Here is a 27,996-nt window from a genome sequence, read left to right as displayed (position 1 = left end):
GTAACAATGCAACGTAAAAGTTAAAGTGTTAATGGTGCTGTATTGGTTTTAGTTTTGGGTCGCGGATGTAGATGGAAAACACTTGTTGCGCTCCCAGTAAGGAAGCTCGCGTGAGTCACGCTGGAACTTTCGGAAGCTAACATGGAGCCGTCTACTACATGAGTTGGGAACCAAAGTAGCGACATTTAACAGCGTTTTCTACCCCCAAACTTCGCTCTGAAACCGGTCATATGGAGCCTAAAAACGAGTCAGTGATAAAGAATGGACTTGTGTCAAGCAGTATGAATCTTCAGGTAATATATTGTAATACTGTGAAATTAGTGTGTAACCTGTGATGGCCCAGGGGCGCCGTGTATTTGCTGGGGCATAAATTAGCTTCCATCTGTTGCTTGTTGTGAAAAGTTGAATGCTATAGTGGAGTTTTAGGTCAGTAGGCTAATGTTAAGTTTTATAGACTGCCGTTTGGATTGTTTACTCTTGCATGGTAAAGTTTGTTAAATGAATGGAAAAGTGTAAAAGTTATAGTTGTAGATGAACAAAACTATGTGCCGCTTCTATCACAAAGTATAATAACTTTTTGTTTGCTCCTTATTTATGTACTTCTGCATTGATTTGTAAACGTATCTGCTTTATTTCTTTGGCTCATCTGTGGAAATTGTGGAAAGTAGTCTTTTTCAGAGTTTGCTTGTAACGATAATTTTATGTCCATAACTATATTCAGGTGATATTTGCATTACGCATTAGGAATGTGCTGAAATGTGCCTGTAAATAGTTTGTCTTGGCTGAGGTTCAAGTATCGGACAAAACGTGAAAGGACCATACAATAAACCACACAATGTTTTGGGATTAAACTTGACGTCTCTTTGAGGTTATTTTAAATAGTTTTATGTATAGACTATGCACTCGATTATTTTAACTTTGTATTAGTCCAAAACAAAAATGTGATTTTATACGTTTTCTACCTCTTCTACCTTCATTTCATTTATTTTGCGAGTTCATTCAAATATTTAGAAAAACACAGGTTTAAGAGGCTATTAACAATATTTTTTGTCATTTTTGTATAATTTCTCTGGTGGAGAGAACACTGTCTGCCCCAATGAAGACATTTACTGCCTGTATTTAGTTATGCATGTTTTTAACCCTCAAAATGTGTGCCTTTTTAACTTTAAATAATAAGAAAAAAAGTTCATGAAATTAGATTTTTCTATTTATATTTGACCCCTAACGAAAAAAAATGGTGCTGAAAATGATTTAATGAATATTTAAGTTTGAAATAAGCACATTAAAATATACAAGCACCGTTATGGCCACTCTCAATCAATTTTCCTTTGATAGAGTTGTTGAGAGGAATGACAACATTGAAAAATATGTATTCTTGGTGTAAGCGGGGTCGCCACTCCACAGATCTGATATGTAATTTGGCTTAGTGGTTCTCTGCATAGAGGACATTTCTGAGCAAAAGCAAATCAATAACATCTCTCTGGGGATTATTAGTTGGTATGCCCTGTCAAAACAAAATACATAGTGTAACCTTAAATAAAACTTGTCAAAATATATAAGTCTACCAGGCCAGCATGTAGTAATTTGGCCATCTTATTTAAGTTAAAATATAAAGTGCTGATCGATTTTTCAAAGTCCAAAGTAAACAGTTGTAAACAAACTATGTATCTGGGCCTTAAATCTCTGGCCATGGACACAATAAATTGATACCTCTGGAGAAGAAAGCAGGCCATAACAAAGCAATAGACACAAATTGAATCAAGGATTGGAACACATTAACTTCAGATATTTATTTGGATAATGGGAGAATATTGAAAGACTTGGGACCAAATCGAACTTATACCGGACTACATTTTTTGGAGTTGAATTAGGGATGCAAAGTTTCACAATCAAATCTGTTCAAACAATTGCTGTTTGAACAATCACAATTAGCAAATCACAAAGACTGCAATTATTTAACTAACTTAATTTCCTCCTCCAAAATTGCTCAGTCTTAGTGTAGATATTCAGATGATCTTTATGTATAAAATCTGAAAAAAGAACAACTGGTTGTGTTTAGATAGTGGCCTGAATGTTGGGAGTTGCCTGTGCTGTGTGTAAATGCTGATGTGATAAGTAACTGAATCATCTGTCATCTATGTCCGTTTCAGGTCTCAAGATGAACCTTTAAAGAGCGTCATGTTTTGGTTTTGGAGGGAGACGGCTCTAAAATCTCCTAAACCGATGTGTCCCGTTTAAAGAAGTCCAAACATGCCCCTGCCGTTTGGTCTGAAACTCAAAAGGACTCGGAGGTACACAGTTTCAAGCAAGAGCTGTCTGGTGACTCGCATCCAGCTGCTGAATGGAGACTTTGTGGAGTTCACTCTGTCTGTGGAGAGCACGGGGCAGGAGTGTCTGGAGGCTGTGGCGCAGAGGCTGGAGCTTAGAGAGGTATGGAAGGCTTTTAGATCAGATACAGACTTTTCCTACTGTATCATCAATGTAAACGATGAATATGCTTGTGTATATTTCTCGGCCTTTAAAGGACACCTCTTCTGCGCTGTTTTTATGTCCAGAAATAATCGCCAGACTCGTTCTGGGCATTTCTACAGTCATATCACGATCATTAGAACTGCATAGCTACATCAAGACGTCGGCAGGCTAGTTTGGAGTTTATTTTAAACTTATGTCATTCCCTCTGCAGCCAGTCGATTTAACCAATGCTCAGTTACTCTGGCGGCTCCTGAAACAGTACATTTAAAAAAAAAAAAATATATAAAACAAAGTGCCAAAGTAAAGCTACCCAAGAGCATATTTAAAGGCCAATAACAATACAAATAATGCATAATATTTGTTATTTGCTTTGGCATCTCTTCAAGTGTAGAAAGCACACACATTTATATCAGTCAGGCTTTTTCCACGTCAGGAATTGATTTAAATCAACTCGCATTAGAGGAAATTACTTGGGGCACGATAAACAAATGTAAATCCACATGAACATGATTTGAAATACCCAGAGATTCATCAAGCAAGCGTGAAACATGCGTAAAACATACTTCAAATTTAGCAAAGTCTGAATAAAAATGCCATTGAAATACTATATACTTTTATCATGTGACATTTAACAAATTCTTTGGAGAGAATGTTCAGTTCTCAAAACACCAAGGTCTGCTTGGTGTTATTGCGATATATGTTTGGTTTGCTGCAATATCGATTATTGCCCCTGCCAATATTGCGATATATTGTGCAGCCCTAGTTCCTTAAAACATCTCCCACTGAAGTGTGCAAGATTATTCTAATGTCATTATGATAATAATGATTATAAAATATGCTTTTGTTGTCAGATAACATACTTCAGTCTGTGGTACTACAACAAGCAGAACCAGCAGAGATGGATGGACCTGGAGAAGCCTCTGAAGAAGCAGCTGGACAAGTATGGCCTGGAGCCCACAGTCTATTTTGGAGTGGTCTTCTACGTGCCCAGTGTGTCCCAGCTGCAGCAGGAGATCACTAGGTACAACACACATTCATCTTATCATAATCTTACTCAGGGTGGGTTGAATCACACATTCACTGAGTAATCTTATATTGTCCTGCTTTCGAGGCTTGAGTTCTCAGAAAATCAGTTTTCACCCCATATCCCTGTTCAATTGTTCTTTCTATGTACTTTACTTACTAACTGAGTAGTTCTCCCACATGTCAATCATTCCTTGCGTGCTACTGTACACCTGCAGCCTCTTTCTGGCTCGTTCCCAGGATAGCTGCACGTTTCCCTGGCTGTGCATGCGTGGTTGATATGCCGGTGTGTGTTTAGTGAGTTCCTTCAATGTACATTACAAAATGACGGCAGAGAAAGACTGTGTTCGAGCTCAGAAGAGACTGAAATCTGCTGAGACAAGGGATGCGATGCAAAAACACACGTGTGGCAGCGGTGCTGTTGCGTGCTTCAGATTTATGGTAGGCGGCCTCTTGGAAACAACAGGAGGGTGGGGGGGTGAGTGTGCGCGCGCATGCGCATTTTTAAAAAAGGGACTAACAGTTGGTTGAGTTCTCAAATCGGCGAAAAATCTTCTATTCCTTTAAATTAAGACCTGCCTATTGCTACAGAGAAATACAAACAAACAAACAAAATGTCAATGGACACCGTGACTTTTATTAACAGGGAAATATGCAAATGTAATGAGCCTTTAACTAGGGATGTACCACTTAATAAAAACGGATCTACTTATGTAGTAGTTCAATACAGGCCTACAATCTTTAATTAATCTTCCCACAGATATCAGTATTACCTGCAGCTGAAGAAGGATGTTCTGGATGGCAAGATCTCGTGCTCTTTGGAACAGGCCGTCCGTTTAGCAAGTTTAGCAGTGCAGGGTAAGGTTTGTTCTGTTCTTTTGTGATGTGACTCACATTAAGATAAGTAGTTTCTCTGTTACCTTCTTGTTTTGGAAGTGAATGCCGATGCGCAGTGCTTTGTGGTCAGCTGAAAATCCAGCGCATTCACGACAAACCCAGGTCCAGGGGAATGGGAGGAGAACACAAACTTTGCTTATCAAAAGCACTTAACTCTTAATCCCATTTAGACATTTAACATTCGATTTCTCTCCAACTTGTGTCCAGTGTGAAAACAGTGTTAAAATCAAGAGCTGCTCTCTTGTGCCTGGGGCGTTAGCTTTGTTGAGCTGCTGGATCACTCACTGCAATGTCCAAATAATAGAGACAGCAGAGGCAAAGCCGCTTTAGTGACGTAGCATTTGTTAAGTTTTCCCACTGTTTAGGCTTTGCTCAAAATAAAGCTGTGTAACTTGGTCTGGGCCTTCCCGGGTAGAAAGCATTGAGCGAGGGGCAGTTGTAGCTTTTAAGCACTGCCAATGCCTGGAATAGCTGCTGCCAGAAGACTGCTCTCTATTACAAGCAGGCCTCGCTCTGCTCCTCTAAACTTAGCCAAAGTAATGTTGCATATCCAACATTCTTCACACCATCTGGAGCGCGTTTACTCCCAGGTACTTTATGATGTTCTTCTGTCCTCACAGCTGCTCTGGGAGACTTCAATCGATACGATTCACAGGAGTTCCTTCAGAAGTTTGACCTGTTCCCAGAAGTAAGCCTCAACATTACATTTGGATCTAATGATTTATTGATTTATACCGAACACTGCATTTCAAACTTTCACACTCTTTCTAAACATTTAGAAATACTGGCTAAAACATATATTTTGAGAGCTGTTAAAGTGTTAAATGTAGTGATACAGAATTGTGCTAAAATCAATGTCCTAATTTTTCTAGTGAATTTGATGTATATCTTTGTTTGCTCAAAGCTGGGCTTTTGAATGTCAGAATGTCACCATGAATGTGCTAAAAACACCTCCTCAAATCATTTGAAAAGTACTTTTTACTTTTCAATTTTGTTCAAATAGTTAATGGGGCGGCAGTATCTGCCAAATTCATTCATTCATGGGTCACTAGAGCCAATCCCAGTGACTTTGTGCCTTAGGCAGGGTGCACCCTGCACAGGGCCAGCTCATTGCAGGGTCATTCAATTCAGTTGATTTAACCTACTGTAAGTTAGAGAATCAAACAATGAAACAGTTGTTGTGTCCTTAGGCAAGACAATTGACAATTGACTGCAGAAGCTCACCACCACTGAGGGATTGACAAGCCTGTAAAGAGCATTACAAGTGAAGGCAGTATTACTATTAGAAAGTGCAGATATCTGCTCTCAAAGTTACTTAACCCCACTGGTCTGAAGAAAATACAGATTCAATATTATTATTCACATGGTAGAATAAGAGACTGTTTTTTTTTTTTTTTTAAAACACGCTACAACTGAATCTTTTTCTAAAATAGCATATTCCTGGACGAATGATGGATTACACCAAATTATTCACATGCAAGAAAATCCAAGGGCAACTAGTGAGTCAAATATCTGTTTGTGATTTAGGACTGGATTCAGGATGAGCGTGTGCTGGAGGAGGCCACACAAAAAGTGGCACTGCTTTATCAGAGATTACGGTAATACAAACCCAGGCCACTCAATAGGAGATCCTCTTGATTCCTTTGGCTCACTGACTCACTTTGACTGTTTTAGAGGACTGTCCGCCCCGGAAGCAGAGATGTTGTACATGCAGGAAGTGGAAAAGACGGAAGGCTACGGACAAGAAGGCTTTCAAGCTAAAGTATGATCACAGTCTAACCTGAGCTGTTGAATATGAATGTAAAGACCGTATTAAGACTGCGTTGAACCCCAAACAGGACAGCACCGGTGCAGACGTGACCCTGGGATCCTGTCTCGATGGCATCTTTGTCAAGCACAAAAATGGAAGGCCTCTTCTTCTTTTCAGGTTTGTACTAAATAAGTAATGCAGAGGACAAAAAAGTAAACCTTTCCACAGCCTTTAAATCTAAACTGCCTGTCCCAAAAAAAAGTTACCATATTTTTTAGCTTTGATTACAGCTCACATTTGCTGTTGCATAGTTTCAATCAATAAGCTTTAGTGATGTCAAAAGGGAATTGTAATTCAACTTTTATTTTCATGTTCATTGAATCTGAAAGGGCTATATGTAGTTTGACTGCAGGAATTCCATCACTGTAATGACCCAGTGTCCTGCTTTTTCAGGCTGTTCTGCTGCATGTCTTTCAACAACATTGAGTTTCTTGTTAAAACATTACATTCGCTGTAATTCAGTGCAGTCTGTTCCTGTCCCACCCTAACACTCAGGATGTCTTTGAGCTTGTCAGTGTGCGAGCGACATGGGAGAAAGGGAGCACACTAAATGATGCTGGAGCGGTCTGTCCTCATACCAGTCCCATCTTTCGGCTTTGTTTTGTTTTGTTGTGTTGTGTAGTGCTAAAAGTCCTGTCTTGAGAAAAAACCTCTGCAATGTATCAACAGGTCTGCAATTTCACGTTTACATGATAAACACACAACAGATCAGCTCCAGAATTTCCCACCAAAGAGAATCCTCTTGCTTGCTACAGAGGCCACAGTTGTACCTTGTAACCATGGAGAAAACATGGACGCACTTTATGTCATAGAAGCTGCAGAGTCCATGGAAAATTCGACTTGATCACTCACATAAACTTAATAATAATGTCAATAAAAGTGTGGGAGAAGGGAAGATAATGATAAGACGGGTAGAAGTAATTAGCGTGAAAACTATATATATCCCCTTTTTAAATGTATACAATTCCTTGTTCAATTTACCAGGTTTATGTGGCAGTATTATCCTAAATGTTCTATTGTGTGGACATTCCTGCCTGAGGTTGAACTGCAGGTTATCTACATTCCAATGCATTTGCAAGAAACCTGCTGATGTGGCCTATTGTCTGCATTAGGCATTGTTGGAATATTTTGTTTCTTGAATATTGAATGCCAGGTCTGTGTGTACCACTATTACATCACCTGTTTTTCCCTTGTCCCTCCCCATCTGTCTGTGGCTTTTTAATTGTGCGTGTAGGTGGAGCGACATTAACAACATGAGTCACAACAGGTCCCTCTTTGCGCTGGAGCTTTCCAACAGAGAGGAGTGTATTCAGTTCCAAACCGTAAGTTGCTCCTCCTGACACAGCCTGTTCTCACAATGCTTGTGTGTTTGGCCAGGTATTTATCAATCTATGGGGACCTGCTTCGCTTATTTGGTCCGCCCAAGTATTCAAGAACACTCATTGGAATTAGACTGACTACAGTTGCAAAGTAAACCTCAACAGAAAATACCTTGATAGTTGTTGGAACCACCTGTGCGTGTGCTCGCAGTCAGCATCTGACCATTGTATTATAATGCATAACACAATAATACTCAAAGAAGCTTATCTGTTGAGTCTAGCGATACAGGCCCCAGTATATACAAGCAAATAATGATAATCAAGATCATTCTGAACTCAGACAGGTGAAAATCCCCAATAAGAGAATAAAACAACTCTTGACCAGTCAAAGAGGAGAATTCAGCTGTTGTAAGGAAAAACAAGTGACTGGTGTGCGACAGAGACGGACATAGAGAGGGGGGTCGCAGCACTTCTCTGGGATAAGCCAGAGTTGTAGTACAGGCCTCTGGTGGAGCTTCTATTGAATTATCTTGGAAAACCTTTAACTCAAGCATCATTTGAATGCCTCTGGATCTCACCAACCTGACTCCCTGAATCTTCAAGACTTTGTCTTTATTCTTATGTGTGCAGGAAGACATGGAAACATCCAAATACGTGTGTCGGATGTGCCTGGCCCGGCTCAAGTTCTATAAAATAAACAAGAGCACGCTGTAAGTGTTGTGTGTCTCCTTTTGGTTTGTGTAGGGTGTGCGTGTGTGTGTGTGTGTGTAGGGTGGGGCGTGCGTAGGAGGGTGGGGCGTGCGTAGGAGGGTGGGGCGTGCGTAGGTGGGTGGGGCGTGCGTAGGTGGGGCGTGCGTAGGGTGGGGCGTGTGTGGGGCGCGTGTGGGTTTCGTATGGGGCGCGTGTGGGGAGCGTGTGTGTGTGGAGTGTGCATGTGTGGTGCGTGTGTGTGTGGAGCGTGCATGTGGTGCGTGTGTGTGTGGAGCGTGCGTGGTGCGTGCATGTGGTGCGTGCGTGGAGCGCGTGCGGTGCGTGGAGCGTGCGGTGCGTGGAGCGTGCGCCTGCGGTGCGTGGAGCGTGCGTGTGTGGTGCGTGGAGCGTGCGTGTGTGTGTGGTGCGTGGAGCGTGCGTGTGTGTGTTGTGGCTCAGTGTCCAGTGTGTTTGGTGGCTCAGTGTCCAGTGTGTTTGGTGTTTTTCTTCAGAGTGGAGTGTGACCCTCGGCCTCAGAAGTCGCTCCTCACCCTCTCACTCCCTCGTTTCCCCATGCTCTCTCGGCCTTTTCTGCCGGCTGATAAGGGGTGAGCCGCTGATGGTTTCTGCTGTTTGTCTGCTATGCTTCTGCCCCCACACGCTACAGAAATATAATTTAGGAACAGACTAGATGCACATCATTTGGCTTTATGAAGAAAGAGTTCAAGACCACACCAAGTTGAGATTACACCATGCAGACTGCGCACAAATGTTTTTCATCAAGAGAAAAATAATTGGTACAAAAAGTCACATATCCATACCTTTTTTGAAATTATCAGTTGTTTTCTGGCGATGGTCTATGGCACTTGGCACAAATAATGAATGGAATAAATAATTTGTGATTCTAAATATGCAACAGATGAGATTGTATTTTTCTTCACAACCTTGCTTTCTAGTATATTATTCAATTATTTGTTTCTATACATTTGTTTCCATTTACTGTAAATCACCTTTTATTTTAATTTTATTTTGTTGGCAGGGACATTGCACAATAAATATATTGCACAGCCCAGAGCTAGCTACAGGCTAACTTTCTTCCGTCGTCCCTGAGCAGAGGCGAAGTGACTACAGGTTCACAGTGTGCAGGTCATGCAGAAAATGGTCCATAACATTTCAAAAACAGATGCAAAACACACAAACACCAAAAACCTATCACCACCAGAGGGAGCACCTCATCAGCAATCTAAATGTATCAATTTTAAACATAATGCATGGCATGTTTCCGCCCTGCTTTTGGATTTGAACTATAAACTGCATTATACTGCAATATGTAAAGGTAAAATGTTGCTACTCTTTCTTGCACTTGTAACCTCTCTGTTAGGAGAGCCACCTCCCTTTGCCTGGAATGTTCTACAGTTTGGCATTAAACTAATCCATCTTGATTACTGGTGTTTTATTGTTGAAAATATATTCTTACTATTTATTACCCAAGTCAAAGCAATACCTTTTCATAGAGACAAGAGAAAAATTACAATGTGTAGGTCAAAATATTTGGCACTAACGTTTTTAGCTAAAGCAATTTTTTGTGCCTAGCTAAGCTTCATCTTCTTATTACATTAATTTTCAATGTTAAAATTGTTTAAACTGTTTTTTGCAGCCAGTCACAACCCACTGTTGTGAACCCTGTGAGAAGAAGGTCTTCCACCAGACTTTCACTGGTAATATCAAACTCTCATTGTGTGTGCTGGAGCAGGGGCATCTGATCTTTCATGTTTTTGTAAACAGCCAAAGCCCCAGGCCTACATGATGCCACCTCAGATGCACTTCACAGAGCCCTACACATCCTCCCAAGGTAACACGCTGTCACTTCAACTATTCACTTTACAGCAAAATAAGATGGCAATTCTTTCAAACACAAATAATTTTCTTCTCGAGCAGAACAAATTGGCCTGTCTTAAAACCATAAACGGAACTAATTTTACACAGTTTGCAGCAATCTACAGTTAATTCTTTCTCACCCTTTACGAGCATCCTAATAAGTGCTTTTCACAACTTTCAGAGGCCACGCAAGTTTTGCACACTTCCTGGTTTTCAGAGAATACACACTGTGATCTAATTTTGACACAAATTGCTGCCTTTATAACAAATCTGTACTGGAGTAAAACAAATGGTGCTCAACTACTTATATATCGGGTACAAGCTCATCATACTTGTGACTTACATTTCAATTTGACCTATTTTCCTTATATTTATTTTTTGTTACCAATTGTTATTGCTTTTGCAGAACAACTAAACAATATACAGACTAACATACAGGTCCAGGACAATCAACATAACCGTAAAGAGTTTTATAAAGAGATTAGAGTAAATAGAAATGTGTCTTTCACACTAAACTCCTTTTATATTCTTGGTAGCAACAAGGAGTCATATAATGTGACTATTTCTCTTAAAATCCTTATATGACAATGATGACGGAACCATTTTATATTTTCGTCTAATCCTATTAAAAATAGTGTAATTTTCATTAATTTAGTCACAATCATCAATTTCACAATAATGAATTTGTCACAATATTTGTCGTTGTCAGTTCAAAAACAAAGTTGTGGTTTAGGTCGTTCCTTACCATTGCAACTATTCAACTATGGGAGAATAGTTAAAGGACACAAAATTTACTACTTTGAGATTTTAACATACTATTGTTCCCTAATCAAAAACATACCTGGAGTTGTATTTATCATTAATTCACGCTTGTTTGAGGAATCAAGTTTAGAAAGTCCTCTAAGCCTCCCCGATGTGATGTCACATTCAACCTATGACATGGCTCAGAGGTCTTAGGTGCTGTTTTTACGTCCATAAATACATGCAAGACTTTGAAGCATTTCTGCTTCAAATCATGATCATTACAACTGTGTTTCTGCATTAACATGTCAGAGAAAAGCTAGCATTTGTTTATCTCTTCTATTTAATTCCCTCTGCAGCCAGTTGATGGAGCCAAAAGTCAATTCCTTTTTTTGTTTCTAAAACATGAGATGCCAAAGTAAAGGTACTCGAGGGCATGTTTAAAAGCCAATAACAATATAAATATTACGTAACTTTTGTCCTTTATAGTTCAAGCTGTCATACTACCTTTAATACAATTTCCTTTTTTTATGCAAATAAAACAAATACAATGACACAGTTTAGATACTGTCTATATAAATGAGATATTAAAAAATAAGCTTTTTAAATAAAAAAAAAATAAAAAATCTTGCTCCATATAAATTGAAACTTATATATTGAAACATAAATAAATGTTATATTCTAAAGGTGGAAACTGAGTAAGCTTCAGTAAAGGTTACACTTTGTTCCATCCGTATGGCCCATTAGTTAAAAGCATTCTTCCCCAAGTCACTATTAATATGTGTATCCTCTATTATGAAGTGCTCTGGTTTCGTGTTATGTGCAGTACAGTGTAGTTGTAAAAGAGATGACTTATGAAAAGCCAATTTCTTTAAAATAGCTTTGGTGAATAATATTCTGATGATAAAAAACAGCAGCTTTTGCCTTACATGGGTGTAAATGATCTCCATATTTGCTCTCAGATAACCTGTACCTGAACAGTCAGAACGGCTACTACTACCATTCTCAGACGAGCCTGGACTGCCCCCCTGTAGACTACAGCGGAGGGCGACTGCGGAACGGTAGTGTGTACAGCACCCGAAGCACCAGCTCCCTCACTAACCCCCAGCACTACATCCAGCCCTCTCCCATGTCCTCAAACCCCTCCATCACAGGAAGTGACATCACCCGGCCCGACTACCTTCCCAACCACCGCCACAGCGCGCTCATCCCACCCTCTTACCGCGCTACACCTGACTACGAGAGCGTCATGCGCCAGAAGAGCCAGGCGGTGCTGGGGGGCATGATGCTGTCCCAGGAGCATCGCCAGAGCCACTCCATGAGAAACCTTAACATTGGAAACTCGTACGCCTATAGCCGGCCGGACCCGCTAGTTTACAGCCAGCCCGAGATCCACCACTACCCCTTTCACCTGGGCGCAAGCTTCCACGGCCCGTCGCCCTACCCTCACCTCACAGAGCGCCGCCCAGTGGTGGGGGCGGTAAGTGTGCCCGAGCTCACAAACGCCCAGGAGTACCCTCCACCAAACATCATGAGGACTCAGGTGTACCGTCCCCCTCCGCCCTATCCATATGCCCACCCGCGGCCTGCTAACAGCACCCCTGACCTGTCCCGACACCTGTACGTCAGCAGCAGTAACCCTGACCTAATCACCCGTAGGGTGCATCACTCAGTGCAAACCTTTCAGGAGGACAGTCTGCCTGTGGCCCACTCCTTACAGGAAGTGTCCGAGCCTCTGTACTGTGGCTCTGCCCACAGTGCGCCCTATCACATCTACAAGAGGAACTCAATTGAGATCGCAGGCCTGGCTCATAGTCTGGAGGCCATGAAGGTCAAAGAGAGGACTGTGGAGTGTGTCCATGAGGCGCTCTCACAGGGCTCTCAGCTCAACGTGCTCCTGGAACACTCGCACACTGAAGAAAGGAGTGAGGAGAGCCAGTTTGGACACAAGAAGTCTCCCTCTGATGCCACCATGCTGGTCCACAGCAGCGGGGAGGAGGAAGAGGAGGAGGAGAGCGGACGTCACACTCCTCTGTCTCGGGACACCAGTGCACTACAGCCCCCTCCGGGTAAGCCGGGGGGTGCCTGGCCCATGCCCTCAGAGCCAGAGCCCAGCGTGCCTCAGCCCAAACTGAAGAAGGTGCCCCCAGTGAAGAAACCTGTGGAGGGTCTGCCCCCAGTGGTGAGTTCTCACATGGGCCCAGGGGCTGCACAAAGACATCACACCCACTTGTGTAGAGGAAAACATTTCATCATCCACTTGCCCAAACACTAGAGTGTTTGGGCATTTTTATAGGTTTATTTCTCTACTACATTAACTCATGTACAATATTGCCAAATTACCATTCCAATCTATTTTTATCAGGTGCTAATATAACACACATGACATTATTATTAATTTTCAAGAGAAAATGTTATGGTTTTAAGTTTTCATACCCCAAACTCTTTATTTTCTCAAAAAGTATGATGGAAATTCTTAGTTTATTTTTATTTCATCATTATTGTTGCTCAATTTATGATGCTGTATGACTCTGCTCAGCAGAAATTCTCATTCTTACTGCAGTTTTGTTGTAGACCTTCTGTCTGGGGGAAAAGCGCTGTAATCTGAATAACTTCAGGAAAATCAAGAGTAGTATCTGACCTTTAACCGTGTTTGTTGTTTACAATATCAATATTATCTCTGAAACCCATGGATAGAAAGGAGGAAGAAATGTTAATGTTTTATTTTATTTTTTCGTTAGATTGTAACAATGATAATAATAGACATATAAATGTAATACACAGTCTGGGTCATGTCTATTCTGATAGTTCTTTACTCTCTGAAGCGGGGCTGACGGGGTGAAGCGGGGTGAAAGCGAGTGAGGCGTGGCTGAGAGGTGAAGAGGGTGAGGCGGGGCTGATGGGGTGAAGCGAGTGAGGCGGGGCTGAGAGGTGAAGAGGGTGAAGCGGGGCTGATGGGGTGAAGCGAGTGAGGCGGGGCTGAGAGGTGAAAAGGGTGAGGCGGGGCTGACAGGTGACACATTGCTGCAGACTGAATAAACAGGTGTGTCCACATTCTCCGGTGTCCTTCACTGCACTCACTCCTTGTTCTGTCTGCGTGTGTGTGTGTGTGCGCGCGGGCTCTCCTCACGGGGCATGAAGAGGGGAGGCAGGCCAAACCAGAGATGGGAACCCTCACACAGGCCCTCTCTCCACAACGGACTCCCCCATCCACCCCAGCACCAGGAGACCAAGGACGAGCTGGAGCGGGCCTCCAACGACCAGAGGGTAGGCCACTCGCAGCACTCGCACTGGGAAGTCTCATGTTTGGAACAGATTTTTACAGACGCTCTCTGATTTATGTTGCTACAATAGTCAGCACAGAGCGGTTTCATACAATTACAGCTCAGTTTTTTGTATTATTGTTGACTTTGGCAGATACAGACTAAGTGAATCTTACTTACATTGTTACAGCAGTTCTAAAAGCCCAAAGGAAGGGCATTTCTATTGAATTCATTTTTTTTTCTTAGGAGGGCATGATACAATTATGGATTATAATATTATATTATGGTAACAGTAAAACCGGCACAGATATTTATGAATATTATTCAAATTAGTTTACATTAACCCTGCACAGACAATGACAGGTGAGTCATACAGCTGAATGTAAAAAATGCTTTTACAGCTGAATGTAAAAAATTGAAATCTTATTTTAAAGGAAAAAGGGCTAACATTTGTAGTTTCTTATTGTGGCAATTTGAAATTGTTTAGTCATCATAACACTTGTGTATTTTTTTAAGTTTTACTTTTTCTTTGAGCAGGTTCTGAATGAACACATGAAACACATAATTTGTTTCATTTCTTGTTAAACACTGGAACCTGGTTAATTTCCTTAAACAAACAAGTCAGAATGTTCATGACATGGACACGCACCGTTTGTTTACCTTCTCACTTTGGTAACAATTCACAAAATAGGAATATAACAGAATCCCTGCTACTTAGTGGCATCAATGAAGAGCTTTATTTTCTATTGACTATTTCTCATGATAATAAGGCTCAAAAAAAAATTGTGTGTTTCCGGTAACGTTGAAAAAAAAAAGGTTGGATTTGTCCTTTTTTTTTCTTTTTTTTAAAAAAAACATATTTTAAAATACCTTGCATCGGTTTTGCAGACATTGCATTTCACATTGAAGTGGCCTTATTGGTATGCAGATATTTAATAAAAAATAGTTCTCTACATCTATACTTGTCCAACCACAGGAAAAGAGCCATTAGCAGACAACTTTTTAGTAATCGTTAGTTTCACTTCTCATGCCTGACAGCTAGAGGGCAATACTGTTCTTTACATGTGTAACATGTCTGGGTGGGGACCAAGGTAGACGTTGTTGTTTGCAACGTAACAGTAATTACCGTTCTGTTGCGCCCCCGCGCCGCGTATTCTTGAGCTGTAGATCTACTCCTACCCAAAAGTTTTGCAAAGCAACATTGCTTGTAAGTGCCCAGTCGTACTTTGGAGTCTCGTTGACCAAATGGATTGCTTGCTCTGGCTTTGCAGCGTCGGCGTCAGACAACCTCTCCTTACAATGTCTAACTTTTCTTGAAAAGTTCATCTTGAGAAAGGCGTTATAATTATATCCTCGACCACATCGTTTTCCTCCTTCGGCCATTGTGGGTTAAAAAAACAGCTTCTTAGTACCCAAATTAATTTGTCTGTCAAATTCAGTTTCCTCATTCTGAGGTTCTGCATAGCCCCACCCATAGTGACAGCGTGAGCGTTGTTGTTGTAGTTCGGGGCGCACTGTGCAGTGACAATGAAATCCTCTGATACCTCACCATGATGTTCGTTGAAAACGTTGAAAAATGTCTTACAGACTTCTACGTTCATTATTTTTCTTATTGTCACTGGATGATGTGAGCACTTTTCGACAGTCACGCCAAATATCTTCGCCACTGAAACACTGGTCGTGAATATTGCCCCCGCCATGGCAGCCAGTCTGCACGCTGACCAAATAGAGGATCAGATTTCTAGCGCAAACATGGATGCGCCCGTGGGTAAAACGAAACCTATCAAAAGTGTGGCGATTTTCATCTCTTACGATCCACACAGATGATTTTTCCCACAGCTTTTGCATTGGCTCTCACAATTTGACATTCTCGAAACATACGGCCAGTAAATATGCGATAAAATGTTTAAGGTCGGGTTTTCTTTATTTTGAAATCCAGGTCGGTCGGGTTACCGGAAACACAGAATTTTTTCTTCTTGGCCTAAAGATGATTATGAATGGGCTTAGTTTTTTAAACAAGCCCATATTTTATTCAAAGAATGAATCAATTCTAATTGGCCAGAAGAAAGGGCAAACTACAAATGTGTAAAACGAATAATGAGTTAAATAGTAGTACAATATGTAGATTAGCATTCAGTGGGAATAGTTTATGGGGAACATGGGGATGGAAGAAAATTAATTTGTATTGTTAATACATCTTTATTTATTTATAGTGAACTACTTTCTTTGTTACCATGTGGTCTTATAGTAGTTCTGATAAAGCTCAAGATCATTCTAGAATCTTTCAGGAAAGGCCACATTTTCTGGGATCTGCTCTTTGGGTTTTTCCCTTTTTCCATCCATCCATCCATTTTCTGCCGCTTTATCCGGGGCCGGGTCGCGGGAGCAGCAGTCTGAGCAGGGACTCCCAGACTTCCTTCCGTCTCCTTTTTCCCTTTTTTAATAATCCAAATCCAATCAAGAGAAAAATTCTGAGTTTCCATTTAGACATAATTACACAAAAACAAAATTGAAAACATTGAAAATTCTATTTTATTAATCTAACATTTAGATATTTGCATAGCCTTGTCACCTGATAGTAGGTGTAAACGTGTCTGAGGTCTGATGCCCTGTATAGCCGCAGTTTAAAGGGGACAAATCACCTTTACTGCGTTTTTATCCTTGTCACAACAGTGATTCCTCCTCATTAGTTTACTCAGAGTTGTATTTTTAGTGATTTCTGGATGTTAAAGTAATCCTGTCCTATTGTCCTGCAACTGAGGTACAATGGCGCAGAACATTCCTTTTTTTCACCTACCCCCTATACCCGCCCACATCCTGTACATCCTGAAGACTCTGATTGGTACATGTAGATACTTGTAAATGTATGTCTCCTTTAACACTTCCCTGTTCCCTGTTTACGAGCACAACATATGAGACAATGCCCAGACTGTAGGCCTCTCGCGTAAAGAGTGAAGAGGCCATTTGTGTTATTCAGCCACACGAAGAACTGAACTTAACCCCTTTTATTGTAATAAAATGATTCACTCACCATTTATTAACCCACAGATGTGTAGTCTCATTGCTTGGACAGCTCGAACTGTCTTTCGCCGTCTTCATTTTGCCCCGTACACTGAGGGAACTATATTATGATAGATCAATGCGCTTAGACACGCGGAAATGTGGGACTATCCGCACGCGGTAGGTGCGTTTTATGATTGATACGTGGCAGGACTAATCAGCAGTCCACGCCACGAGGAAATAAGACTCAGATTTATGCCAAAAAAATCATCCATTCAACCTTTAAGTTATTGTGACCGACTGGGGCCCTCGTAGTGGGCGCTCCTAGTGGGAAGAGTGCATCAGACCCGACCAGACCTCAGAAACCTCAATCAGCCGACACAAACTGAACCAACGATCAAGGACTGGACTGTAATTATTACTCACTTTAAAATTTCTTTTGGACTTCATTTGAAAATGGACCAATTTGACAGACTTTAGACAAGGTGGGATTCATACTTTGACTTGAATGAGCCGTGATTTTGTTTCTTTGGATGTTTTTTTTTTTGTGTCAATAAGAATCTAAGATGGCACCAGGACACCCTAGGCCGGAGGTCAATGATCGACTTAGTTGTCGTGTCATCAGACCTCCGGCCGCGTGTCTTGGACACTCGGGTGAAGAGAGGGGCAGAGTTGTCAACCGATCACCACCTGGTGGTGAGTTGGATCCGCTGGCGGAGGAGGAAGCCGGACAGACTTGGCAGACCCAAGCGCATTGTGAGGGTCTGTTGGGAACGTCTAGTGGAGCCCTCTGTCAGTAGGGTATTCAACTCGCACCTCCGGGAGAGCTTCTCCCATGTCCCGGGGGAGGCTGGGGACATTGAGTCCGAGTGGACCATGTTCTCCGCCTCCATTGTTGATGCGGCTGCTCGGAGTTGTGGTCGCAAGGTCTCCGGTGCCTGTCGTGGCGGCAACCCCCGAACCCGGTGGTGGACACCGGAAGTAAGGGATGCCGTCAGACTAAAGAAGGAGGCCTATCAGGCCACTCTGGCTTGTAGGTCTCCGGAGGTCATCGACGGGTATCGGCAGGCCAAGCGAGCCGCGGCTCGTGCTGTCGCAGAGGCAAAAACCCGGGCCTGGGAGGAGTTCGGGGAGGCCATGGAGGAGGACTATCGGTCGGCACCAAAGAAATTCTGGCAAACCGTCCGGCGCCTCAGGAAGGGGAAGCAGTGTCTCACAAACACCGTTTACGGTGCGGGTGGAGGCCTGCTGACCTCGACTGGGGATGTCGTCGGACGGTGGAAGGAATACTTTGAGGATCTCCTTAATCCCTCAGTCACGTCTTCTGAAGAGGAAGTAGAGACCGGGGACTCGGAGGCTGGCTCATCCATCACCCAAGCTGAAGTCACTGAGGTTGTTCGCAAACTCCTCGGTGGCAGGGCTCCGGGGGTGGATGAGATCCGCCCTGAGTACCTAAAGTATCTGGATGTTGTAGGACTGTCTTGGTTGACACGTCTCTGCAACATCGCGTGGCGTTCGGGGACCGTGCCTCTGGACTGGCAGACCGGGGTGGTGGTCCCTCTGTTCAAGAAGGGGGACCGGAGGGTGTGTTCCAACTACAGAGGGATCACACTCCTCAGCCTCCCGGGTAAGGTCTATTCCAAGGTACTGGAGAGGAGAATCCGACCGATAGTCGAACCTCGGATTCAGGAGGAGCAGAGTGGTTTTCGTCCCGGTCGTGGAACACTGGACCAGCTCTATACCCTCCATCGGGTGCTCGAGGGTTCATGGGAGTTTGCCCAACCAGTCCACATGTGCTTTGTGGATCTGGAGAAGGCTTTTGACCGTGTCCCTCGGGGTGTCCTTTGGGGGGTGCTCCGGGAGTACGGGGTCCGGGGCCCTTTGCTCAGGGCTGTCCGGTCCCTGTATGACCGGAGCAGGAGCTGTGTTCGCATTGCCGGCAGTAAGTCAGACCTGTTCCCAGTGCATGTTGGACTCCGCCAGGGCTGTCCTGTGTCACCGGTTCTGTTCATAATTTTTATGGACAGAATTTCTAGGCGCAGTCAGGGGTCGGAGGGGGTCCGGTTTGGGGACCACAGGATCTCATCTCTGCTGTTTGCAGACGATGTTGTCCTGATGGCTCCATCAAACCCGGACCTGCAACATGCACTGGGACGGTTTGCAGCCGAGTGTGAAGCGGCTGGGATGAGAATCAGCACCTCCAAATCCGAGGCCATGGTTCTCGACCGGAAAAAGGTGGCTTGCCCTCTCCAGGTGGGTGGGGTGTCCTTGCCCCAAGTGGAGGAGTTCAAGTATCTCGGGGTCTTGTTCACGAGTGAGGGAAGGATGGAGCGTGAGATCGACAGACGGATCGGTGCAGCGGCTGCAGTGATGCAGTCGCTGCATCGGACCGTTGTGGTAAAGAGGGAGCTGAGCCGAAAGGCAAAGCTCTCTATTTACCGGTCGGTCTACGTTCCTACCCTCACCTATGGTCATGAGCTTTGGGTAGTGACCGAAAGAACAAGATCGCGGATACAAGCGGTCGAAATGAGTTTCCTCCGCCGGGTGGCTGGGCGCTCCCTTAGAGATAAGGTGAGGAGCTCGGCCACACGGGGGGAGCTCGGAGTAGAGCCGCTGCTCCTCCACGTCGAGAGGAGCCAGCTGAGGTGGCTCGGGCATCTGTTCCGGATGCCTCCTGGGCGCCTCCCTCGGGAGGTGTTTCAGGCATGTCCCACCGGGAAGAGGCCCCGGGGAAGACCCAGGACACGCTGGAGAGACTATGTCTCTCGGCTGGCCTGGGAACGCCTCGGGATCCCCCCGGAGGAGTTAGAGGAAGTGTCTGGGGAGAAGGAAGTCTGGGAGTCCCTGCTCAGACTGCTGCCCCCGCGACCCGGCCCCGGATAAAGCGGCAGAAGATGGATGGATGGATGGAAGAATCTAAGATTTGGAATACAAACAGAAAAACCAGAAAGCAAACTACTCAGATTTATTTTCAGTACTAGTTTTAGTATTGATTCGTATCTGATTTTGACAACCATACCTTTTTAACAATTTTCTTTTTATGAACATAATATTCTACACATTCTAATTTCAGTTTATATTGTCAAACTGGAATGATTTATAGTAAAACTAGAGGGGGTCAAATATTTGAGACTGTAAATAAAGCGAAATAACTTGTAATTGTTCAGAATGTTCAAAGGGGAGCAACTCCCTCTGTAACACACTGATATGATCGATCTACTTTATCTCCACATGTACTGTCTTAACTTGCTCCATGTGTTGATCAGTCACGGGAGCTGGAGCAACGGGTGGAGCAGGGTCTGGTGACCGCAGAGTACGAGGACATCCCAAAGCGCTGGCCCTCCACTGAGAGCTCTATCGCCCGGCAGCCCGAGAACGAAGAAAGGAACCGCTTCCAGGACGTCCTGCCCTACGACCTCAATCGCGTGGAGCTCGTCCCCACCAAAGAGAACAACACGGGCTACATCAACGCCTCACACATAAGGGTGAGCCGCACCACACCTGCTCGTCGGAGCCACGGTGCCGTGTGGGACCGGTTACACTGCTCATTTCACTTAAACAGTTTCCTGAAAGTTTATAATGATACTTCCTGGTTGGACATGGGTAGCAGATGTGACATTGGTACAGGTAATTCCACATCTGTTACCTAGCAACTGTATTGTAAACGAGGGCTAAAACAGATCTACCGGTACTTAACACAATAGAGGTTAAGTAGTTGAGTGAATAATGACTTTCTCTCCTTTTTAAGAACTCAAAACACTATCAAAATGTGAAAGTGCTGCTTAAACCTGACAACAAATATAAAAGCCTACAAATCAAGTCTGCAAAATATTTAGTTTGTGTGTACCTGACATTTAAAACAAGAAACTCGAATAAAGAGTAGAAAAGCAGATAAACGACCTCACACTGCAGCTACGCTCACATTTATCTCTGATACAGACTTTGCGATCACACACAGTCGAACTCATGACCTTTCGCTTCTTAAAGGCAGTATGGACGATTTTTCGGCGATTTGAGAACGCAGGCTGAAGTGCGCATGCGCACTCCCCCGTGTGGACTGATACAACACACGTGCGTTTGTTTAATAGCGCAACGGAGCGCATCGCATCGCTCGTCTCCCGTAGATTTCTGTCCACTTCTGCGTCAGCTCGAACTGTCTTTCTCCATCTTCATTTTGCCCCGTACACTGAGGGAACTATATTATGATAGATCCATGCGCTTAGGCACGCGGAAACGTGGGGACGAGCCTGACGCGGCTGCAACGTGAGTAATAGGTGCGTTTTATGATTGATACGTGGCAGGACAAATGATTTATCCACGCCACGAGGAAATATGATAAAAAAAATTGCTGAAAAAAATCGTCCATACCACCTTTTAAATAAGATGTTTCTGAGAATTATATTGGGGTGAGTTGAAGTGTCCTTTCTCTCCCCCTGCTGTTTGCATCAAGCTAGCTAAGCGCTGCACAGTGTGCTACAAAACTACCGTATTTCTGGACTATAAGTCGCACTGGACTATAAGTCGCACTAGCCAAAAAACGCATTATTGAGAAGAAAAACATATATAAGTCACATTTTTGGGGGAAATGTATTTGTTAAAATCCAAGACCAAGAACAGACATTTAATCTTGAAATGCAATTTAAAATAATAACAGATTAAAGAACATGATGAATAGGTGTACGTATGCTAACGTAACACCTTCAGCTACGTGACGCACAGACAACAAACTTTCGTAAGTGTCTGGTATGTTAACGTAACATATTAACAGTTATTCAGATAACTATAGCATAAAGAACATGCTAACATGTTTACCAAAGCATCAGTTTTACCCCAAATCACTAAATCCATTGAATTCTTCTTCCTCTGTGTCACTTCTAAACAACTCTGCAAACTCCGGAGGTAGAGGAAGTGCAGATTCTTCTTCATCGCTTAGAGCCTAGAGCGCCCTCTTATGTTTGCAAGTGTGAAAATAATCAACATGTGAAATGTAGTTGCCAATGTGAAAATAACAAATAATATCACATATGTTGCTCTGGAGTATAAGTCCCAGCCAAAACTATGAAAAAAGGTGCGACGTATAGTCCGGTAAATACGGTACTTCCAGTTTACATTTTACTTTATAAAGTTAATTTAAGCAAGAAACACATGTTATCAGTGATGCTGCTCATAGTTCTGCCATGTTGAGGGACATTTTTCAAAGTGAAATTCTGTCATTCAGTGCGTAAGCTGGGCGCTCCCTTAGAGATAAGGTGAGGAGCTCGGCCACACAGGGGGAGCTTGGAGTAGAGCCGCTGCTCCTCCACGTCGAGAGGAGCCAGCTGAGGTGGCTCGGGCATCTGTTCCGGATGCCTCCTGGGCGCCTCCCTGAGGAGGTGTTCCGAGCATGTCCCACTGGGAAGAGGCCCCGGGGAAGAGGCCCCGGGGAAGACCCAGGACACGCTGGAGGGACTATGTCTCTCGGCTGGCCTGGGAACGCCTCGGGATCCCCCCGGAGGAGTTGGAGGAAGTGTCTGGGGAAAAGGAAGTCTGGGAGTCCCTGCTTAGACTGCTGCTCCCGCGAACCGGGCCCCGGATAAAGCGGAATAAATGGATGGATGGAAATTATGTCTTTAGTTTGCAGACAAATAAAAATACAGAAAAACGGTAAGGAGAAATGTTTTACTAATCTGCAATAGGATAATACGCTCATTTCTCATTTGACTAATATTACCACATAAACAACAATATACGGTACCTGTACATCTGCTTTCTGATTGAAAGCTGCTTTTTGATCATGTGGGGTCACATGAGGGACATTTAGTGGATGAGAGAAGGGAAATGTGCACAGCTCTACACAGGAACAGGAAGTATTATGAGGAAGAGCAGTGTTCTCGCTGGGCTTTGGTTGAAGGATTGGCGGTGGGACAAACTGCGGGCGTTCGCGAAAAGTACTTAATTTTTTTTTTTTTTTTAAGTACTACAGCGTACGGTCGAGTGTCATAGAAGGCGCGAACAAAGAGTACTACCCTACCATCCTAGTACTATAAGATCCCTGTGTGAGCGCCATGGTGCTTTTAGCTCGGTTATCTTAATACCTGGCGGTATCTTTTGGTGCTAAAACCCCTCAGCGAGAACACTGGAAGAGGATGGACACTATAGGACCAGACAATAGGCGCACACAGCCTGATGAAGACGCTGCACGTGTGTTTGTGTCAGATGACGGTGAGCGGGCAGGAGTGGAGCTACATCGCCTCTCAGGGCCCTCTGCAGCACACATGCCCAGACTTCTGGCAGATGGTGTGGGAGCAAAGTGTGTCCATCATCGCCATGGTGACCGCCGAGGAGGTAGGTGCACTCATTCAGCCTCTGCTGTGTGTACTCTATAGGCTAGGCAAGGCAAGTTTATTTGTAGAGCACATTTCATACACAAGGCAATTCAAAGTGCTTCACACAACAGGAAAAAAATGCATAAAAATCTTGTATAAGCCGACCCAGAGCATCCCAAACATGTGTTTTTTTTATTGTGGCCAACCTAAGGTGTGTGTGATTGTGTGTGTGTGTGTGTGTGTGTGTGTGTGTGTGTGTGTGTTGCTTATTTTTTGTTTTAAAGAATTTAAATCATAAGCATTTAAATCTGATGTAAGTTAGTCATTGAAAACCGTCATCGTGAACCTACGGGGACTTCTAAAGAGTCATATTCAGACATTATGCCCTGTTCTGCTCTCAGGAGAGCGGCAGAGAGAAGAGCTTCCGTTACTGGCCCAAACTGGGCACGCGGCACCCACACGTGACCTACGGCCGCTTTAAGATCACCACCCGCTTCAGGACCGAGTCTGGCTGCTACGCCACCACTGGACTCAAGATCAAACACCTGCTGACGGGGCAGGAGCGCACCGTGTGGCACCTGCAGTACACGGACTGGCCCGACCACGGCTGTCCCGACGACTTCAAGGGCTTCCTCAGTAAGTCTGAACTCCATTCTGTCGCATTCACTCACATCCAGAGGCATCAGGCTAGACCAGAAACAATATGTAGCCTTGTCTAAAGCGGGTCTACAGCGGGTCTACAGCGGGTCTAGAGCAGGTCTACTGCAGGTCTACTGCAGGTCTACTGCAGGTCTAGGGCAGGTCTACTGCAGGTCTAGGGCAGGTCTACTGCAGGTCTAGAGCAGGTCTAGAGCAGGTCTACTGCAGGTCTACTGCAGGTCTAGGGCAGGTCTACTGCAGGTCTAGAGCAGGTCTAGGGCAGGTCTACTGCAGGTCTAGAGCAGGTCTAGGGCAGGTCTAGGGCAGGTCTACTGCAGGTCTAGAGCAGGTCTAGGGCAGGTCTACTGCAGGTCTACTGCAGGTCTAGGGCAGGTCTAGGGCAGGTCTACTGCAGGTCTAGAGCAGGTCTAGGGCAGGTCTACTGCAGGTCTACTGCAGGTCTAGGGCAGGTCTACTGCAGGTCTACTGCAGGTCTAGGGCAGGTCTACTGCAGGTCTAGAGCAGGTCTAGGGCAGGTCTACTGCAGGTCTACTGCAGGTCTAGAGCAGGTCTAGGGCAGGTCTACTGCAGGTCTAGAGCAGGTCTAGGGCAGGTCTACTGCAGGTCTAGGGCAGGTCTACTGCAGGTCTAGGGCAGGTCTAGGGCAGGTCTAGAGCAGGTCCAAGGCAGGTCCAAGGCAGGTCCAAGGCAGGTCTAAGGCAGGTCTACTGCAGGTCCAAGGCAGGTCCAAGGCAGGTCCAAGGCAGGTCCAAGGCAGGTCCAAGGCAGGTCTAAGGCAGGTCTAGGGCAGGTCTAGGGCAGGTCTAGGGCAGGTCTAGGGCAGGTCTAGGGCAGGTCTAGGGCAGGTCTAGGGCAGGTCTACTGCAGGTCTACTGCAGGTCTAGGGCAGGTCTAGGGCAGGTCTAGGGCAGGTCTAGGGCAGGTCTAGGGCAGGTCTACTGCAGGTCTACTGCAGGTCTAGGGCAGGTCTACTGCAGGTCTAGAGCAGGTCTAGGGCAGGTCTACTGCAGGTCTAGGGCAGGTCTACTGCAGGTCTAGGGCAGGTCTAGGGCAGGTCTACTGCAGGTCTAGGGCAGGTCTACTGCAGGTCTACTGCAGGTCTAGGGCAGGTCTACTGCAGGTCTAGGGCAGGTCTACTGCAGGTCTACTGCAGGTCTAGGGCAGGTCTACTGCAGGTCTAGGGCAGGTCTAGGGCAGGTCTAGGGCAGGTCTAGGGCAGGTCTAGGGCAGGTCTAGGGCAGGTCTACTGCAGGTCTACTGCAGGTCTACTGCAGGTCTAGAGCAGGTCTAGGGCAGGTCTACTGCAGGTCTAGAGCAGGTCTAGGGCAGGTCTAGGACAGGTCTACTGCAGGTCTAGGGCAGGTCTACTGCAGGTCTACTGCAGGTCTAGAGCAGGTCTAGGGCAGGTCTAGGGCAGGTCTACTGCAGGTCTAGGGCAGGTCTACTGCAGGTCTAGGGCAGGTCTACTGCAGGTCTACTGCAGGTCTAGGGCAGGTCTACTGCAGGTCTAGAGCAGGTCTAGGGCAGGTCTACTGCAGGTCTACTGCAGGTCTAAGGCAGGTCTAGGGCAGGTCTAGGGCAGGTCTACTGCAGGTCTAGGGCAGGTCTACTGCAGGTCTACTGCAGGTCTAGAGCAGGTCTAGGGCAGGTCTACTGCAGGTCTAGGGCAGGTCTACTGCAGGTCTAGGGCAGGTCTAGGGCAGGTCTAGGGCAGGTCTACTGCAGGTCTAGGGCAGGTCTAGGGCAGGTCTAGGGCAGGTCTAGGGCAGGTCTACTGCAGGTCTACTGCAGGTCTACTGCAGGTCTACTGCAGGTCCAAGGCAGGTCCAAGGCAGGTCCAAGGCAGGTCCAAGGCAGGTCCAAGGCAGGTCCAAGGCAGGTCCAAGGCAGGTCCAAGGCAGGTCTAGGGCAGGTCTAGGGCAGGTCTAGGGCAGGTCTAGGGCAGGTCTAGGGCAGGTCAACAGCAGGTCTATATAACTGGCAGTATCTTTTCAGCATGACGGGGCCCTCAGTCCCTCAGCGAAAACACTGTAATATTCCCGTTTTTTCTAAGATTTATTAATAAAATGGTCCCTGCACTCGAAAATGCCCGTCCACATTTTAAAATACCCCGCCCAAAATACGGGAAGACGGCCCCCTATCTAAAAGCCTGACCACTGTGCATCTCGGGTTGTGGGATGCTTCTCTCTCCCATAGGCCTTTCCAGTACTGTTCAGTTTCCAGCTTTGGTGGGTCTGCTCTGTTAGACGTTCTGTCTATGTCAGAGGAGGGGTTCGCGTCCCCCCCATGATTTTTGCCTTTATGGACCCCCTGAACTAAACCATTGTTATATATAATACATTTATGAACAAGGACTAACCCAAAGGAGGACAGAAATGTGCATGAAATAATTGTATCTACTTCTAGATGCAGTCAAATAATAGTGATGATACTCTTAGGGATAATTTGCACACAAAACACAAAACTCATCTATTTTAATCTCTATGTTTTGAAAGCAGAATATTGTGGCCCATCACACCCACTTCACCGCTCTGAGCTGTGCCCTGACATTGAGTATCTGCTGCTGTGTTCGCAGCGTACCTGGAGGAGATCCAGTCTGTGAGGAGGCACACCAACAGCATCACTGACCCCAAGAGCTGCAGCAGCCCTGTGCTGGTGCACTGCAGCGCCGGTGTGGGCCGCACCGGGGTGCTCATCCTGTCTGAGGTCATGATTGCCTGTCTGGAGCACAACCAGGTACTCACCCAAACATGTGCACTCATGTCTACTCTCACCAATGTCCCACTGCATTGAGCTTGTACCACTTCTACTTTTGTCATGACAATTGACTGTTCCCTCTTTCACTCAACATATTAACTTGTCTTTTTGTTTTGTTGTAAAAGGTGCTGTACCTGATTTGTACATTTGTCTAAAAAATATGAAAAATCAACGTTTTTCATAGTAAACAATTAGCAGCGGTCCAAAGTTTTTCTCTATAACTCAACTCTTTTCACTATCGCCCTTCGAGGCAACTGCTGTTGTAATTAAAAATAAATGTAATTGAAATTGAATATAGTTGAACTCATTGCAGAACGCACTCAGTGGTCTCATTTTGAGGTTAGAGCCTCCTTATCTTCTAATGTGACAATGTATTTGACTATAACTGTACTGTGTGTGTGCGCAGGCTGTGCAGGTGCACATGGTGCTGAAGGAGCTGAGGAAGCAGAGGATGCTCATGGTGCAGACTGTGTCTCAGTACCACTTTGTGTACAAGGTTCTCATCCAGCACCTGAGGAACGCCCGCCTCATCTGAGAGACATGGAGATCTGTGTGTGTGTGCGCGTACACACACACAGATCGTGTGTGTGTGTGTGTGTGTGTGTGTGTGTGTGTGTGTGTGTGTGTGTGTGTGTGTGTGTGTGTGTGTGTGTGTGTGTGTGTGTGTGTGTGTGTGTGTGTGTGTGTGTGTGTGTGTGTGTGTGTGTGTGTGTGTGTGTGTGTGTGTGTGTGTGTGTGTGTGTGTGTGTGTGTGTGTGTGTGTGTGTGTGTGTGTGTGTGTGTGTGTGTGTGTGTGTGTGTGTGTGTGTGTGTGTGTGTGTGTGTGTGTGTGTGTGTGTGTGTGTGTGTGTGTGTGTGTGTGTGTGTGTGTGTGTGTGTGTGTGTGTGTGTGTGTGTGTGTGTGTGTGTGTGTGTGTGTGTGTGTGTGTGTGTGTGTGTGTGTGTGTGTGTGTGTGTGTGTGTGTGTGTGTGTGTGTGTGTGTGTGTGTGTGTGTGTGCGCGCGCGCGCGCGCGCGCGCGCGCGCGCGCGCGCGTGCGTGCGTGCGTGCGCGTGCGCGCGCGCGCAAAGCAACTGTGCCAAAGCACTGGACACAGTATTATTGTGGTCATATCCTGCAGACCCACCTCCACAGTGTTACGTCCAGGTTTATTTTACACAAACATCAGCACTTTGGGCTCTT

The 27,996-nt window shown here is 45.0% G+C and overlaps 1 protein-coding gene across 2 annotated transcripts; it reads left to right on the top strand.

The window, feature by feature from the left end:
- The first annotated feature begins 1 nt into the window (after position 1).
- On the top strand, positions 2–27,479 carry ptpn21 (protein tyrosine phosphatase non-receptor type 21). Of its 2 annotated transcripts, XM_072457325.1 has the most exons (20): positions 2–293; positions 2,151–2,430; positions 3,324–3,493; positions 4,256–4,353; positions 5,013–5,080; positions 5,920–5,990; positions 6,067–6,154; positions 6,231–6,319; positions 7,437–7,524; positions 8,152–8,231; positions 8,724–8,819; positions 9,869–9,929; positions 9,997–10,063; positions 11,793–13,012; positions 13,972–14,097; positions 20,360–20,578; positions 23,289–23,417; positions 23,800–24,034; positions 26,634–26,794; positions 27,222–27,479. In XM_072457325.1, exons 2-20 carry the CDS (start codon positions 2,251–2,253, stop codon positions 27,348–27,350), a joined length of 3,375 nt encoding a protein of 1,124 aa, XP_072313426.1. In that variant the 5' UTR covers positions 2–293; positions 2,151–2,250; the 3' UTR covers positions 27,351–27,479. The 2 variants fall into 2 exon arrangements, with proteins under 2 accessions (XP_072313426.1, XP_072313427.1); XM_072457326.1 differs by lacking the exon at positions 8,724–8,819 and having other exon boundaries at positions 5–293; positions 27,222–27,476.
- Positions 27,480–27,996: the final 517 nt, after the last annotated feature.

The sequence above is a fragment of the Eucyclogobius newberryi genome, unplaced genomic scaffold (genome assembly GCF_026437365.1).
Source record: "Eucyclogobius newberryi isolate DKJ021-1_F unplaced genomic scaffold, fEucNew1.0.hap1 SCAF_21, whole genome shotgun sequence".
In the NCBI taxonomy this organism is placed as follows: domain Eukaryota; kingdom Metazoa; phylum Chordata; class Actinopteri; order Gobiiformes; family Gobiidae; genus Eucyclogobius; species Eucyclogobius newberryi.
The sequence above is the reverse complement of the archived record's forward strand: the minus strand, read 5'-3'. Positions and strand labels throughout refer to the sequence as shown.

Coding starts and splice junctions, on each gene's coding strand:
- ptpn21 (XM_072457325.1), top strand. CDS start 2,251: ATGCCCCTGCCGTTTGGTCTGAAACTCAAAAGGACTCGGAGGTACACA. Junction 5,081..5,919: donor AGTTTGACCTGTTCCCAGAA/GTAAGCCTCAAC, acceptor TTTGTGATTTAG/GACTGGATTCAGGATGAGCG. Junction 14,098..20,359: donor GGGCCTCCAACGACCAGAGG/GTAGGCCACTCG, acceptor TGTGTTGATCAG/TCACGGGAGCTGGAGCAACG.